The 17,888-nt window shown below is 40.9% G+C and overlaps 1 protein-coding gene across 28 annotated transcripts in view; it reads left to right on the forward strand.

Annotated features, from left to right (window-relative positions):
• Positions 1-17,888, forward strand: part of MICAL2 (microtubule associated monooxygenase, calponin and LIM domain containing 2) — a 160,852-nt gene that overhangs the window by 132,732 nt on the left and 10,232 nt on the right. For 24 of the 28 annotated variants that reach the window (XM_038180586.2, XM_072039424.1, XM_038180588.2 and 21 more), the window contains 4 exons: positions 4,420-4,517; positions 6,696-8,061; positions 13,538-13,632; positions 16,062-16,154. In XM_038180586.2, the coding sequence (XP_038036514.1) occupies positions 4,420-4,517; positions 6,696-8,061; positions 13,538-13,632; positions 16,062-16,154 (1,652 nt within the window). The remainder of the gene's footprint in view (positions 1-4,419; positions 4,518-6,695; positions 8,062-13,537; positions 13,633-16,061; positions 16,155-17,888) is intronic. The other 4 variants (XM_038180602.2, XM_072039428.1, XM_072039425.1 and 1 more) reach the window with 3 other exon arrangements.

A 17,888-nucleotide genomic window follows, 5' to 3' on the forward strand; every position in this document is an offset into this window, starting at 1 on the left:
TAATCCAGGCTTTTGTACAGGAGAGACAAAGCCTCACAATACTGTACATATGTCCATATGTGCTTTTATGCAAACACTGCCATTTCAACGCACCTGCCCCAAACCAGTCTTAAGCTTTTGGGCCACATGGAGTGGGTGAGGAAAGGCAGGTGGCGAGTGGAGGCACCTCATCCCCAGCAGCTGTCCTCCAGAAGGATGGAGCCTGGGGCTGCAGGAGCTAGGGGTGCCGAGTGCTCCTGTTCCCTCTCCGGTGTGGGTGCAGTCTGTGTGTGTGTGTTGGATGAGCTCAGCACTGGTGGGGTTTCAGAAGTGGCGTTTCAATTCTATTTCCCACAATGGGAGCTGTGAAAGTCAGCAGCTCGGGCCTTGTGTGAATGTGCTCTTGGTCATGGTCCTGCATAGGCATCTGCAAAAGGAGTAGTGCTGGCAAGTTATATCTGCCGTAATTGTGTATGCTAAGCTCTAATTTATCAGCCAATAAGGTGTGCCTATATCACAGAGCATGTATTCTGCCCTTAGACCTATGTGCACTCATTGCTTTTGGTTCAGTGTATCAATAGGCCTAATATTTTGAGCACTGCATACCAGACATGCTCCTGGAGGTGTCTATTTGTATATCCTCTACTGTTTGCTGAAAAAAACAGGTGATGTTTCTGTTTGCTGAAGAGGAAAGAATACTAACAGCCCTCCCAACATGAGCATTACTGGTTCTTCTCCTCTGACAGTTTCACTTGATTTAGGCTGACCCATCTCTGCCCAAGGGATTCAAACAGGAATGTACTGAGCTCAATAGCAATCAGGTCTGTGTGTGATTCACTTGCAAAACGCAGGGTGGTCACTCCTCATAGCCAGGGCGATGTCAAAGTGATCTTCCTCCTGAGCTGTGTCCCTGAGATGAGCCAGATGTGTTCCCAGTCACATCTCTGTTGCTTTTAGCAGGGCTGCCTGCCTGCCTCAGCACAGCCCCTCCGCAATTATATGCTGTGCCTCTCCTGAGTCCCCTGGGACTCACTGGTACCTGCAGGATTGTTGATATCGGTGTGGAGCTGGATGCATTTACCAACACCTCAAGTCCACCCAAAACTTGTTTAGAAACAGTTGTATTTGTTAGACTGAGCTGTTGACAGCCCGTAAGTATGAAGCATAAATACATAGCGGTGGAAAGAAGGGGTTTGTACATGTGACTGAGCACCACAGTCTCCAAGCATGCAGACAGCTGGCTTTTGGGAACTGGTGGTGAGAGTTGCTCCACCTCAGGCCTCAGCTTCCCTCTGCAACTCTGCCCTCTGTGGGGGATTTCTGCAGCTGCCTCAGTCTCAGCTGCCTTTGGAGAAGTTTCTTGTCATGGGAACAGAGCTCATAGGACACCTGTGCTAATTATGGGACCAATGTTCAAGCAGAGGTATGTTGGCTTGCTTGGTTTGACTGCAAAAAGAAGCTTCAAGATTATTTGCAAGTATCCATTACAGGAAGATTTTTTTTTTTATGTCTCAAAAAAGGGGGCAAGATGCATCTCTGTCTTGGCACCAGCCTTACAACTAAGTCAGATGCCCTTAGCTGCACACTAGCACTTTCACTACGGACTTCATGGTCCCTTGAAGGCTTCTGTTGCCACGTCTGGGATAACTCACTAAATATCAGTAGAGGATACATGGGGCTATTTCATAGTCTGTAGAAGATGTTCCCACCAAGCTGGACTTCATCAAACCATCACACCCTGCTATTGCCCTTAGATGTACGTGTGTCTTTGGAGAGGCAGCTGTGGCAGATGGGCAGGCAGAAAGGCCTCGTTGGGGTGGCATTCCCTGGGACTGGCTGTACCTCCAAGGTGCAGAGAAGGACTCGCTGCTCTCTGCAGGACCTCCCTGGAGCAGCCAGGTGGGTATCCTACCCCAGAGGACGCCTCTGCCCCAGATGGGCTAGCTGGTCAGGGTGCTCTCAAAAAATCTTGTGGCATCTGTCTGCCTCAGTGTTGTATTTGAGCGCTGTGAAACACTGTGGGGATTGGCTTATACATCAAGTGTTGGATTTACTGAAAGGGTAGATTTAAAATTGTTCCTTAGTTGATCTCAGTTCTTAAAAAAATCTAATAAAAATAGGGCTTATTCCAGATATGAGGGGAAAAAAGACAGACTGTGGAAGGAAAGACCAGAGGTAACTCGTAATTTTGATTAATTTTCAGCTTGTTCTCAGCAAGTGTATTACTTAATTGTTTGCCAATTAATTTTCTCATAATTTTATTAAAGCCTTCCTTATGCCTTCGAAGGGCTCTAGAGGGAGCTAGAAGTCTTTGAGAGGAAAGCAACATGCTATATGAATGTGTCTGAACCTCAAGTATACTCTTAAATGATGTGTAAAGTATATTCAGCATATACTGGGAACAGAATAAAGGCATTTTTTACTCTCTGGAGGAACACTAAGTCTTAGTTTCTGTATTTAATCCACTTAATACTTAGTTACAAGAATTCATATGATCATCAGTCACATTAAAGAAAAATCTGTCTCCTTTTCAAACTTATTTCCCAAAACACGTATGTTTCATAAACAGCACGAGGTATGCAGCCAGAGAAAGGAAATTGGTGTCCTTTCTATATTGGCTGAAAGATTCAGGGCAGGATATTGCCTTTCAAAATCTGTAATTCCTGTTTTGTAGCCACAGACAGCGCCACGCTCTTATTTGTTGTCTTGGTCACCACGAGTAGCTCCAAGGCCAAGCAGATTTTGGTAATGCCCTAAGGATTTTTTTGTTTTTGTTTTTTGTTTTGTTTTTCATAGTAACATGTTTTTAACATGAAGCTGCAAATATAGCTTCAGAGCCTCAACTGGAATAAGTCAATAATCTCTGTGCAAGGCAACAAGCTGGGACGCTGTGCTAAGTGCTGCTCTTGCTTGTGCTGCCCTGTCCTTGTGCAGCAATGCACCCCTGTGTGCTGCTGTCCCACAGACCCCTGGGGCTGCACAGAGGAAAAAAGTAATTTCCTCTGTTACGCATGGTAATGGAAAGGCCACACTGGGATGCTGCTTCTCCCCCCACTCTCACTACCAGGTGCCTGGGGGGGGGGGGGGAAGGGGGAGGAGTTGTGTTGGTAGTGGAAGTGAGAACCGGGGGAGGGGGAGGTAGGCTGTGAAAGTGAAGAAGGAGGAGCTCAAGTTTGATGATGTTTTCTTAGAGGACCATTACTGGACTTTCTCAATGTGTCTGAAATGATATGAAGGGTGCTTTTACTTTCACGCTCTCTTTCTTGCTCTCTCCCTGAAAACTCATTGCCAAAAGATAAAGAAAGCAAGACCAGCAACAGATCAGAGTTGTGGCATCCTTTTTAATCGAGTGACAAAGCTGGGTTTTTCTCAGTTCAACCCCTCAATGCTAGTTGCTACAGGAGTATCTTAATGAACTCCAGCTCATCGTTTCCCTCAATTCTTGACTGAGAGTAACAAATTGCACCAAGATTGGGAACAAAAGGGTGAGAGGAAAGGAAAATGAGACTCTATCCCTGGCTTCCCTTTTCTGAAGTCCATGTGCAGGAGCTGAATTCTATCTTTCCGATGTGTTGCTTTTGTCTGTCGAAGCTTTTGTTGGAGCTTTTTTTGTCTGTTGGAGCTTTTATCTCTGAATAGAAGAAGCAGAGTTTGCACTGGGAACCGTTGTGGGTTTCAGAACTGTTAATTGGGATTTGGAGTTGATAATTCAGCTATAAGTAGACTTCTCATGTCAAAACTTGATGTGGTAATGTCTTGGCTGAGGTGTACTTTTCTTTCATCCAAAGACTATTTATTATATCCAACTCTCTCACAAATATTAGAGTTCTGCTGACTCCATTCAGGTGCAAGTTATTCACCTGTATTTTCTTCCAGCAACTAAGCTTTGGTTTAAGGCCTACAGTAATGAATTACCTTGCCTCATCCTTGAAGATCCTACAGCATGCTGTCCCTTAGCCCAATTTAAGAGAAGGGAATTAATTCTGTTTTTACTACATGTATATGGTTATGTTTCTCATTTCTTTCTCTTTAGCCAGCCCTCTCAGAACCCATCCACTTTTCTTCATTTTTCAGAACTAAGGCTTCAGAAATATATGGTTGTTTTTATTGCTTCTATTTTTAAGGTCTAAAAGTGCTTTAAAGAGGCTGACTTCTTTTTTTCCGGAAAGTTTCCTGTAACTCACAAGATGCTTCACTTCATTTAGACAAAAAGTAGAATAAATTCAGCTTCACTGCTGAAAATGTCAGCATGTGTTTTGTATAGTGTGCGTACATATGCAAGTGGGGCTATAAACTTCATTACTGTAGGTCAGCTCTTCAGGGTAAAACTGTATCCAGATGACTCTTTAACTTTTTATTGTCGTTCTTTAATTGTGAATTTTATTTAAGGTAATAATGTGAATATGATAGTAAAAATGTGGTGGTGGTGTTTTTTGGCAGATTTCCCTCTGCTTTCTAACAAGAAACCTGGGCTACACTGGAAGGAGAGCTCAGCCAGCTGTCAAAGTGATCTCAGAGAGGATCAGTTCCAAACACAGGTATGAAAGAGAATTGATCAGAGTAGCACTAGCGCTACTACTGTTGGGACATGCCTGCTTGCAGCAGGATTGTCTGAGCATCCTTTGCTCTTTTACATAGTTTTGGTACTCTCAGTAACCAGCAAAAGTTGGAGTTATGCTGTTATACATAGGGAAGAGATTCTGCTCTGATTGGTATAACCATTCCCAAATCACGTGGCTAAGTCACATTTGCTTTCTGTGAGACTAAGACTTTGATCATGCTGAGATTTGGACACTAACCTCTTGTGTCAGCCAATATGTAAGCTTCCTTCACAACACAGGGCTTAGTTGCCACTGGCATTTGCTTTGTGCCACAGTTTTTTCTCAAAGGAGAGCAAACCCCAGATCTCTGGCTCTTGGTGCTCCTGAGCTAGCTGTTGGTCTAGCCACATGCTCATAGGTCTGGATGGGAGGTGGGTCTTCAGGTGGTGTGTGTTGGGCAAAAGGACACATGTCAGTACTGGGGCAGTAAGAGGGTATCACATCCAGATGGTTTAAATGCTCCCTCTGTTGCTGTGCTATGGGATGAGAGGCAAGTGCCAGCACTGGTCTTAGAGAGCAGATCTGAGAGCTGAGGTGAGGTGTCAAGCAGTTGCATAGCACTGGCCAGAGGAAACCTAGCAAAGGAGATGGGGAGACTTTAGGCTGCTAGTGCCCTTAGATGTACGTGTCTGATGTTTACCACTAGCATTAGATGGGCAGAAGACTTCTTTTCCTAATTCACAGCAAGCTCTTGACTCTACACCTCCCCCAGCTCGTGAGCATCTTCAGGTTCCTACAAGTCCTAGGCTTCCTTTTGTAGTTTCTGCTTTGGATGAGGAAGGGTGGGCCTGTTGCAAGCATAACACTGTAGCAGAAGTCATGACCAACAGTCATGAGCAGAGCACAGTCCGTCCCCCTGACTAAGAGCCAGGCCAAGTCCTCTGTGTCCTAGCCTGTTGTCCTCACCCTTGGGTTAAAGTGATTAAAATTGCTTGACCTCAGGGTCTGTGTTCCAAAAAAATCGAATCTTCAACATCCATGGTGCTAGCTGAAATCCGGTCCAGCACAATAGGGCCAGGAAGGGAGTGTCCCTGGAGGGCAGAGCAGCACAATGCTGCCTGGCCATGCTGCACACAAGGAGAGATGATCGTCATGCTGCGATTTCCACTTGACACATATCGCTTGGCAGCATTTCTCTTACTCTAAAGAGATATTAAGTGGGTGTTTATTCATTTATTGGTGTTTCTCATGTTTTTATCTGAGATCCTGGCCAGTGTTAATTTCAGTCATCAAATACAACTACGAAGCAGAAAGTAATCATTATTACCTTACTTCCTATGCGACTTCCTATGCATCTAGGAAATGAGAAGTTAGATTAATGGCTTTACGCATGTGAATTTGGGAATCTGGCATAGAAGTGGAAACAGGAATTAAATCTTCTAGCCATCCGTTATCTCATAGCATTGAGGATAAAATGCCCCACCTTTTAAAAAGAAAAAAAAACTGTAGTTTTGGTCTGTTGGCTAGGTAATGTGGGCACTTATTCTTGTTACTGTCTACAGCAGAATGTTTTAGTGGTTGGAGTAATTAATTTAAATCTTCACCAAAGGAAAAAAAAATAATAAAAGAGAACTAATTGAATTGTTTAAACTACCATCTTGCATTTTACAATTATTTCTGGGTTACTTCATTCATTTGTACCTGCACCATGTGAGCATACAATATTATAAAAGTGGTTGGAGAGGATGGATTATGGCCTCCTCTGCTTGCTGTAAACTGTAATGTGATGCAACTGAAACGTACGCAGGAGAATAGAGCAGATCGACTTTGTGTATTTTCCTGTAGGTAGGACTCTTTCTTTCCAAGGAAAACGTTGAAGATGATTCATAAAGACATGACAGATTCTTAGTAGAATTACGTTATTTGCAGACTATTAAAACTTCCCATAGAATATTAGATCTCCTCTCCTAGGTAAATATTATCCCTTTAGGGAGAAAAGCTTTCTTTTTTTTTTCTTACTGTATTGTCATCTATGTATGTGTGTGTATCTATATATAAAAAATTATGATAGTATCATGTTAATATTTAAATTGATTGAAATATTATATAGAATAAAAGATACAGTAAACTATATTTTTCTAACACCAGTTAACTTTTTTCCCTTACACTTGACAGTTGACTTCTTACAAGAATCCACCAAAAGTTACAAGAGGACACGTCCAACGCTACAGCCCAGTATCTCAAAGAAAAGAAAAAGTCAGAGAGATGCATGAAGATGTCCATCTCTACATGCCTCATTGTCCATTTCAGAGCAGGGCCAGAGGTTCTCCACGGATCCCTCGTGGAAATGGGACGCTGACTGATGATTTTTTGGAGCCTGAAGATATAGATTGTCACACTGGAACATGTACGGGCCAGAGCTGGAATGAAAACAAACAGAATTACACCTCTGAATCACAAGGTTTTAACAGCAATGCCAAAGTGCTGCCATGTCTGTGTTTGAAAGAAAAAGATGAGAAAAATACAAGGCACCCAGGAGAAAAGTTTGAGCAAGAATTAAAGGAGGCAAAAAAGAGGCTGGTGCTTTGCACAGAACAGCAACGTATGTTGTATGATTCAAATGGGGTAGACTTAGGTGGAACCAGGCTGCAGAATCAAAACAAAGGAGTGCTGGGGATTTCAGAGAAGGATAAGGATACTGACTGGAGAAAAGGTGTGTTCAAACAATCTCATCATTTGCCTCTCTTATTTGCAGATGATGTACCACTGGCTTTGTCAGTTGACATGAAAGGTGCTCTGAAGAATCCAGATACAGCTGCCAAGGAGCCTACAGCCAGCCAGCCAAAATCACCACTGAGGCTCATTGCCAATGCAATCAAGAGGTCCATTTTGGAGCCTCTAACCTCATCTACAGAAGGACTAAAGCAGGACTCAGACAGCAAATCCAAAGCCTCTTCAGAAAAAACTTACTTCAGCTTCCCCAGTACTCCTGGCTATTCCCTAAGCCAAAGGAACAGTAATAACAACAGAGCAAATAACAGTCAGCCACAGGAGCTTAAAATTGGGAAGCAGGCTGGAGAATATTTAGGAATAACTTGCAATTCTCTCTCAACTCCATCTAATTTTTCTGTCAGCTCTGAAGAGATATCTCCAAGTGAATACACCAAGGAGCTATTCTTCCCAGTCTACAGTCCACAAAGCAGGCCTTCCAAGACCACTGGTATACCTCAGAAATCACCTTGCACTAGGATGGAGGATGTCCCAGGACTCCTAGAAAAGTTTACGTTTAAAGAAACTCCTCCAGTGGCTTCCAGGGGTGATATATTTACCTGTAACAAGAAGTACCTCCTTGCTTCATCTCGGGAACCCAAGAACGTTCCCAGGGACAATCTAGATGATTCCACACAGAAGAGTAGTCTTGGGTCACTTTTTGATAGACTGAGAAGTAAGGTTCATGAAAGAGAAGGGAATTTCCTTGTGTCATCTCTGCCTTTCATGAGGGACCATTCTGCAGAAGACAGGCTACATTTTCCTTCTGCAGGTGAGGACCTGAATGCAATTATTTATTGCAAGCATTTAACATTTAAAAGATTGATGTGCCGTCATGCAAATCCCATTTCTGTTGTATTTCATGTTTAACTCAGAGTTGCTGTCTACATATGAAGATTTAATAAATGTATCTTTGGTTAAGAATTAGAAGTTAAAGGTGTTGTCAGAGCAGAGCACAGACAGCATGTTGGTCACAAATTTGGTCTGCTGTTTACTAGTATTCAAATGTGTTCGGGACAGGAAAAATATACTTGATGAGGTAGAAGGAGCAATGGGGCAGAAAGGGATACAGAGCAGTTGTTCCTGTGACTCTGAGTGCATTGTGAAAAGGGGAGAAAAGCAGGCAAGTGGAAGGATGAGCACTGGAAGCTTCAGTGCCATGTGGAGTGTTTGCTATCCTCTCCATGACCAGTTCAGATATTGTAGCAATAAAGCTGCAGTAGGAAGAAGCTTTGCTTTGTGTATCTGCTTTCTCAGCAGGTGTCTCTTCAGTTCTGCCTGCTGCTGTAGTGACTGAAATATAGGCATGCTTTTGGGAGCTATGTGGTGTCACTGATATCCCCTTGTCTTTTGTTTGTAAGGAATTAGCACCTTACCGACCTGCTCTAACCAATTTGAGAGTCTGTTTGGGCAGTGATTAAAAGGTATTGATTTTCATGTTTGTTTGCAAGAGCAAGCTTAATATTAAAGTTGCAGATGAGTCTAAGAAATATTGATGTCATACAAAGAGCAACCAAATTAATCTGAGCATGGGCTCAGAAAGAATTAAGTGCAGCACAGTTTAAGGTATAAAATATGAGGTATGAGAGAGACACTCGCCTGTCTTTCTCTATAATCTGTCTTTCCAAAAGCCCACTACAGAAAGTCACAGCTTTTTAACTCAATAACCTATTGAATTTTATTGGCATACCTGTTTATGCCTTACTTTATTAAATTATGACCCAAACTCAGCATTAAAATAACAATGTGTGTGTAAAATAATGCATGTACAAGGAATGGAATATAAACGATGTTGCTGAAGTGCTTACATTGAGCTGCCAGATCCTTTTTGTAACCTTTCTGCTTCAGAACTTGATGTGAAACTCATTGAAATAAATAGAATAACTCCCACTATCATTCCTGAGCTTTTGGATCAGGTTCTTGGAGCCTTCTTTATCTAACAGCTTGGAAAACCAGGCCTTCCTGTTGAGCCAGAGGATGCGAAGGACTGCTCTGAAGCCACAGGGAGTTGCTAGTGTTCACGCTTTTCACACTATGGTCTCAAACGAAAGGCTTTTTCTGAGCCTATAAAAGTCATCACCCATAGACTAAGCCAAGTTGACTTGCTCTTAAGTAAATGTATTATAATAACTGATATGTTTTGTTCCTACTAAAGTGGAAGATGTTCTTAGGTTTGATTAATACTATACTTTATTTAGATTTAAAAAAAAAATGAACAAAAGATGATTTAATAATGTGCTGCATTCCTCTGCTGTGCAAGCCAAAAGAGGAATTAAGTTATTATAGTTATTGAATATGGACATTGCAAAGTCTGTGCAAAATTAAAAAATACAACTTTGATCTAGCCATTTGCCCATGCTTGGCTTTTGCTCAGTGCTGCTTAGAAATTTGGGGCTGTGCAGAGATCTGCCTGTACAGACTGCCTGTGCGTCCGGGACCTAGGACAACTCTTACTTAAGCAGTGAGGGTTCATGCACTGATTTCAGTGAGAGATTAATTTGAAAAAAATCCTAGGTAAGTTTGCCTGTAGAATACACAGGTGTTCCCAAACAGCAATACAGAGGTTTGTAGGTGCAATACTGGATTTTTGATTTGCTGCAGAAATATCATTGCGGCTTTATTGATGTTGCTTGTTTCCACCTTTGGGTGAAATCTAAAAAAAGATTAATCTAAATCTAAATTTGGGTGGAATCTAAAATAAGATCAATAAAATTGATCAATTGGATGAGTAACTGATCTCACTTAAGCCATCTTGCCCTTTTGAAATTAAAAAAATAAAAATGCCAAAGAGCTGTCTTAAAAATCTTTAATACCACAAGGGGGGGAACGGTTTAAAGAGAACCAAACCAGGTTGCATGAGAGAGTTGCAGTCAGCTTAGTGTCTGCCTTCTCTTAGTGTTCTGTGTACGTGGTAGCCAGCTGTAACATCTGCAATAAGCCTCAGCAGTAGATCCAGGGTTTAGGTTAGCTTTGACTCACAGACAGACCTTCTGAAGGTGGTGGTTTCACGAAGCTGGTGATTTATTGGTAGTTGTTTGTGACCCAGGGTTTGCTTTTTGTCACTCATGAAGAAACAGAGGGAATATTTTTTTGTCACTGACTGAGCTGAAGTCATATGAATACATTTTTAGAATTGTTCCTTAGAGTAGATGAGAGTTGTTTTGACGATTTATGACTGCAGTTGTTTACGTGTCTCATTTCATTAAGCAGAATTACCAGTTTAGATGATAAGAAAATCAGATTTTCTATGATCTCACTTTGCTGGTTTTGTGCACTTTTAGGGATTACTTGCAAATATTTTACGTTTGTACCTGCTTCCCATTACTGCCTCTTTGCCTCTTTGTACTATTGAAAGTCTTCATGACTGCAGTATTCATGTCACCTAGGACACTCTTATTTCAGTGATTTTATATTTTAGGGAACTGAAACACTACAAGATTAAATTGCATGCCTAAGACCACATGAACAACCTGTGGAAAAGCGGAGATGTGGAACCAAATAGACAATTGATTTCTACAGGCCTTTCTTTTCATCTCCTACTTCATGCAAATTCCCGTCTGTTTTGGGACACCAGTGCCCTAAGAGATGTGTCCTTTAACCTTTCTTTTCTGTAAAACACTGAAGTACTTAGAGAGGCAATGATTAATGCCAACAACCTTATAAAAAAAAATGCAATCCTGGACATTTACAGACAAAGCCAACAGATTAATGTAACATCATGTTATAAAAATGCTGTTATAAAAATAGTTCCCGTTCCAAGAATTTCTGTGTATTTAGACTGCAGTCATTACTGTGACACAAAACCACTCCAGAAAGCAGAGGTGAGCTGTGATGTACAGCATTTCACCAGTGGTGTTTTTTCCTATAAATCTCCAGAACAATCAGGAGTGCATTTCCCTCCAACAGAAGCCGTAACCTTTTAAACCTTTCCTTACGACACCTCCCTCTCTGTTCAGAGGATCTCAAGTTTCCTAGGAAAACCAGTAGCCTGGATTTATATGTTGAAAAGGATTTGCAAAAGCACTGGACTTTGGTTCAGTTGTTCCTACAGAATGCAGCTAGGGTTTTACTGCTGATGGCATTCAGTGCCAGGGCTATTAGACCAAGGCAAAGTGTCTTTGAGACCCACCCTCAGATTACCAAGGTGTGAGGAACTGTAATTTACAGATGCAATTTATCTTACATGACATATATATGTGAAGATATCAAACTCCAATATCAAGAATTGGATGTTTCTTACAATTTTCTCCTTTGAAATGTATTCTGTAATGCTGTCGGATTCAATACCGATGCTCAGTTCCCTGTGATTTGACAGCCGTGAGTCAGGTATGCTGGAAATGTGTGTGCAGCATCCCTTAACAGTCTGTTTTGGAGCAATTTAAAGGGCTTTTCTCTGCAGAGCAAGTTGCTAATGCTTAGTTCTCCATAACCAATAGGCGCTGGCAGGTCTGTGGACATAACTCAATTCCATGCCCTGACATTGGCTTCCTCATGCTTGTGAGATGGGTCTTGTTGAAAGTCCTTGGAGAAGTCAGTGGCCCTCTCTCGGTAACAAAAAGGAACACAGCTCCTGAGTTGCAGTCCCAAGGAGGAGGCAGGTGCCCTTGTGTTACAGAAGGCTGCTTTTCCTCTAGACCTTGTAATGCTCTTTAAATTATTGATATTGCTCAAAGAGGAGGACACAGGGAAGCAATCGCTTATTCCCAGAGCTGAGAGAGAAACGGGAGTGTGTAATTGCTTGTGTGGCTGGCCCTGCTGGGGCTCCCTGGAAGGTTTGCAGATTGCATATTATGGAATTTGATTTCACCAGTGGTGTGACTGCAGGGTACTTACTGCAAATGTTTGGTTACATGGGGAGAAACAAGGCAGGTAAGTTTACTCCTCAAAAGAAATAGTGACTGTGATACCCCCCAATGCCTTCCTCCATCTTGTGCACTGGCAAAGGCTTTTGAGTCTGGCCGTCCCTGCTCATCCCGCAAAAAGACCCTTTGAGCTTGCAGCTTCACTGAGCATGAGGACTGGGTGCTTCTAAAACCAGATATTTTTCTTACCACAAATTACTTCCATTTTGCTTTCATTGCTTTACCCCCTGGAATAAACGTGTTTCCTGGATCCAGGTTTTAAATTAGAATTTAAGACAGAAGTCCTGTTTCAGGGCTGCAATCCAGTACAAGGAAACGAAGAAACATTTAAACTGAAAGAATGGGAAGTGATTTTAATCTGAATACAACTTGCACATAGAAATCCAAACATTACCTAGCAGTTACAAAGAAAAATGGCATTGTTAGCTGTAAATAATGTACAATTCCAAGATGTTGCCCAGCTGTTAATCATTAACCCTGTAGCAGGTTGAAGTATAGAGACAGATGTGGCATAGGCAGTTTTATTTTCTTAAATAAAGAGAATGAATCTATGAATTAGACAAATTAAGAAGAAATTCAAATATTTACACACAGTTGAAACAAGATGCTGGGAAAACAGGCATGATGGAAATTGCTGCAATTAAATGTAATTTAATTTATAATTCTGAAAACATGTTTCTTCCAAAGGCAGCCTTTGAGTTTTCCTTATGGAGTGCATTGTTGTGATGTATGGATTTTTCTGACTTATTATGGCATTTTAATCAACAGTTCAATGATGTGATAATATTCCTAAAGCAGAAAAATAAGTGACGTTTGTTTAGACATAATTAATGAAATATTTATGTTGCATGAGGCTGTGTGATAAAGCCTTGTTCTTTTAGTCCATTTGCTTCTGATTACATTTGTGATTTTTTTATATGACCAGACATTCTGACGCCAACTATTTTACACTGAGCAGATGTCATGTAGTAAAAATGGGTGCCAGATGCTACAAGCCACATAAGGGTAATTTGTTTAAGAGCTGGCTCAGACTTTTTGCATTCAATTACACTGTATAGTGAGCCTTATACAATCATTAGGGTAATATGGCTAACTTCAGATATACATTTTAATGAATGTTGAATGCATTCAGAACACCATGCTACATGAAGAGGGCTCAAGGAATTAATTTATTTGTCCATAATACCTGAAAAAAAAAAATCAGTTATATACAAGCAGAGTTTTTGACAGTGACCAAAATTTAATTATCACAGTTGACCAAATTTCCAAATTGCTCTGGGTGCTGCAAAGTGGAACTCAGGGCAGGTGCAAAGAGTCTGTATATGTTAAAGAACATTTTTATGTTTTGTTTTTTTTTCCTCTGATAGTTTTGTTCCTTCATTTTAGGATGTGAACATCCAACTGTCAGAAAAGAGGCTGCTGAGTATTCTACTTCTTCCTCCGAGGATGAATTTGAATTGAAACCGTCATTAACACATAAGGTAACCTTTAGTCTGAAGCAAAAATACATTTTCACAGTTGGACTATATTTAACATTCATCGTAAACTTAGATCTAAAACACACCATGATTTCTCAAAGTGGGGACTGGAACTTTTTTTAGTAGAGGTTAAGTGTCTTGGATAGAAAAATAGATTAAAACTATGACAGATGAATATCAAAATTTCTTTTTCCTCTTTGGATCTGTAATTCCCCCTGATTGTACCAGTGTTGACAGAGGAGGTCTTAATTGGACAAATAGACATGTTTTACAGAAACCACTCTGAAGCAGCATTCATAAGTGGATTTAATATGTAGTCCAACAAGCAAACCATTGAAAAAATTAAACCAAACAGATGCAGATTTCCCATACAGAAATACAACTTCACTTGTGAGGTACTACAAGCAGATTGCATGGAAAATGCTGTGTTTACGCTAATCAGCATGGCTGCATGAGCTATGAATTCGCACCCAGATCACATACATTGGAAGGGCCTGCTGCACACTGACATCTCTAAGCCCTAACTCAGCTCATGTGTCTCACTGGAGCAGTGGGTTTAAATCACCAGTGAACTCTCGATACCCATCTGATTTGAAGAGAATTGAAGAGCTTTTATTGCCTGAATAGCTCAACAGAAATATGTTTACCTTTTTCCCATAAAGGGAATATCAGTAAGTGGAATTAATAGTACAAGGTGGCCTTTTGATTTGTTGCTTTGGGAGGCTGGGAGGGGAGGCAAGAAGCTGCCCAGTACACTATGAAAAGCCAAGCTGAGATCTAAGTGGGGCTTCGAATGGAAGTGCAGTTGTGCAGCTCCAGACCAAGTGAAGCACCAAGAGGGGGAAGTGCAGGAACATGTGGCTGCATGTTCTGCCAGCCCTCCTGGGTAAGGACATGCTGAAGTTGCTGAAGCCTTTTGAAGCAGAGCAGCTGTAGCATTTTTGGAAAAGTTATCGACAAGTGTGGATCTTTTCATTACCCGAGAGCATTTTTAGTTTATTTTTAAGAAAAGGTCTCCAGAGAATAAATTTTTCGTCACACATTGGCATTTTTAGTTCTCTTCTATCTACCACATAGCCAAATGTAAGTCTTACATTTGCTTAGCCATTTTGAACAGTACCCTACAAATAATATGCTTTAAATAAATGTATTGTTTGAAATACAGTTGCTTGAAATTGTGGGAGAAAATAGAGTAATCAATATTTAGGTCCTTTCAAGCTCAAAAGATTCAAAAAAACAACAGACTTTTTGTTAACTGGGGAAGTGTTACAGGAAAGGTGGTCTATAATAAGTTAATATTACAGTGAATTAAATTTAAAAAAAAAAAAAAAAAAGACAGAGAAAAGGGAGAGATGAGAGACAGGAGAAAGCTGAGGAGGAGCAACTGCCCATTGTGCAGCCCAGGCAGCGCTGCTGGGATAGGGGTGAGAAAAAGGGTGGGCAAGTGGCTGACACACATGGTGTCTACAGTGGCTCATTTTTTGATACATTCGTCCCCCTTGTCTCTCTCTTGGATATCTCTGAGTACCTCTTTTTTTGCCATTACCACTGTTTTTCGCTGGCAAAACTGGGTGGGAAAAAATCTAATGGCTTCCTGGCTTGTCGGTTTTCAATCATCTTGTCTCCTGTACTCATATAATCTGTCTCTTCATGAGTGGAAAAACCACAGCCTTGCAACACTTCTAGAGAGTTTAGGTCATGAGCTAGATGAAAATATTCCCCCGCAGCACATGCTCCTTGCTGTTCCTGGCAGTGGTGCTTGGCGGCCATTTCTTTCAGATACATCCCTTCTTCCATAATACAAGCAGCCCAGATGAGCTGCTGCTGGAAGTGGGGGTGGACCTCAACTGGAGCAGGCAGAATGGAAGAAGGTCTCTCCCAAAGCCAGGCCGGGCGGTACTGAACTGGAACCACAGCTGATGCCAGCTGCTCTTCCTTCCTGCCCTCAGCCTTACTGTGCAGGTGTGCGTTATGATCAAACCAACTAGTTTTTGTAAGACAAATTTCTATGGATAATACCCATTTTAAACATCAAAGAAATTATTCACAATTCAAGCAATTTTATTTTACTCCAGCAGCTACAGCAATAGTAATGAGTTAAGTTTTCCTAAACTGGTTTGATGACCTTTTTATTGATAGAGATGGTTCACGTATACTTAGTATTTCAGTAGACCTTGTAATGATTCAAAGTCAACACAGGTTAATGTGTGAAAACTTTCCTACATCAATATTTTCATTTCAGTGAGGTTGCCCAAAGCAGCATGCAGCAGCTCACCTTGCTTTGTGCAGGGGACTTGGATTAAACAGTCTCTGCAGATCTGTTCCAACCTGAGTGGTTCTGTGATTCTGGGGAAGACTTGTGGTAACATTTAATATCATACGTGTACATTGATTGCTGTTTTTTTTTTTTCATTTTCTAATATTTTTGGCAGGCAAAAATGTCTCTTAGAAGGAGAAGGAAGCTGGAGAAGGAGACAAAGCAATTGATTAAACAAGAGGAGCTGAAGAGGCTTCACAAAGCACAGGTGACAATGTAGCTTGCAAATACCCCATTTGTTTCCCAGGAGTGCCTGGTGAGGAGGGCGGTAGTGAATGTGGCCCATGCACTCTCATTCCTCACTGGGACTCACTGACTTCTTCATTAAAATCCACCCAAAATGTCAGGTGCAGTAAGATGCTAGTGGCAGGGTCTTGCATCTCTGTGTGTGACAAATCCAAGTGTGCCCCAGTTGATAGTCACAATTTTGTAATTATGCATTAATGCAAGACCAAGAATAGTAATGACTGACAGTAGCAGTAGAACACATTGATCATTAGGGAAAGAGAGAGAAAGGGGAAATATCATCCCCTGAGAATGCAAGAAGCTGTGCTAACACTCCAGTGTACTATAGGACACTGGCAAAATAGAATGATGGCTTTTGTCCTCTCTGCCATAAAAGTGAAAGTGAACCATTTTGTTTTTCAATGTTGCAAAGTCACTTCACTTCATGTAGGACCCTGATCTGAACCCAAGAAAAAATTTACCCCACACTGATTTCTGTCTTGTTCCTTCTCAGCTGCTAATAATACCTGAGCTAATGTGATCAGAACTAGCTCAGTCTCTGCATTGCAGCATGGATGCCATAGGGACTGCAGAGTAGAGTTTTGTCTTTCCAAAGAAATCAGCTGATGACTTTGGGTTGTCTGCACTGTTTCCAATGTGATGTTTAACTTTTGTGTGTGTGTTTTCCCATGCAGTAAAATAAATAGCAAGGGCATTTTGTCTAATAAATGTTTTTTGAAGGCGAAGTTGTCCACCATCCTCTGTTTTATTACTATGCCAGGTGGACAGTAAGAGCTATGGAGCTTCTACTTGCTATTTCTGTACTAATACTAAATATAAAAAAGAAAGCTATTGAGTTGTTTTTCAGATGTGAAATTGAAATATCTGTTTATGTAGACATCACTCCTTTGGCAAAATGTATTACTGAAAAGGATAGAACTTATTTGTTTGAACCAGACAGTAGAAATGCTAGCATCTAGCAATTTCTATAAAATCAGTGACAGGAAAAAAAAATCCATGTACCTACTCCAAAGAAAAAAAAAAAAAAAACACTTAACATTTTTGTTTTTTTATTCTGAGCACTGTAAATGATGTAACATTCTCTTCTTTTACTGCTTTGTGGAAACAATCAAATCCAGACTTTTTGAACAATCTTTCTTGTCTGTTAGGCTGTTCTGAAGGTATGGTTTGGAATGCCCTATCACAGCCTGAAGTGGAAACTGCTGAGCATCTACACTTGATGATTCAATCTTCTAAAGGCATTTCATGCCCATTATCCATAAGGCACTTGTAAAAAAAAATCTTATGCCAAAGGGAATGGGTCACTGAATCTAGATGTCGTTTCTGTGCCACTGGATTATCACTTCTTAGTTACTGGACCTTTTCCTGCCTGTGTCAAAAGCTTGTGAAATATAAGAGCAAAACAAACAGCAAAAAAACATGGGCAAAAAAAAATAGCTAGAAAAGATTTCTAGCTGTAAGCCTTGAATATTTATGTGAGGTTAATCTTTTAGCGTCTTAAAATATGCACCTCTGGATATGTAAGGAGTTCAGTTTTCACACCTTGCAAGATACAGAAATTGTATCATCATCTTCCATTCAATAGTGGGAAAACTAGAGTTCAGAACTGACGTTCTTTTTGTACCGGAGATCTTATCCACACAAAAATGTGGATAGATACCTAGTAGAATTTGTAGAAATTGTAGTAGAAATTGTA

This window comes from Anas platyrhynchos, chromosome 5 (genome assembly GCF_047663525.1).
Source record: "Anas platyrhynchos isolate ZD024472 breed Pekin duck chromosome 5, IASCAAS_PekinDuck_T2T, whole genome shotgun sequence".
NCBI classification, from domain to species: Eukaryota; Metazoa; Chordata; class Aves; order Anseriformes; family Anatidae; genus Anas; species Anas platyrhynchos.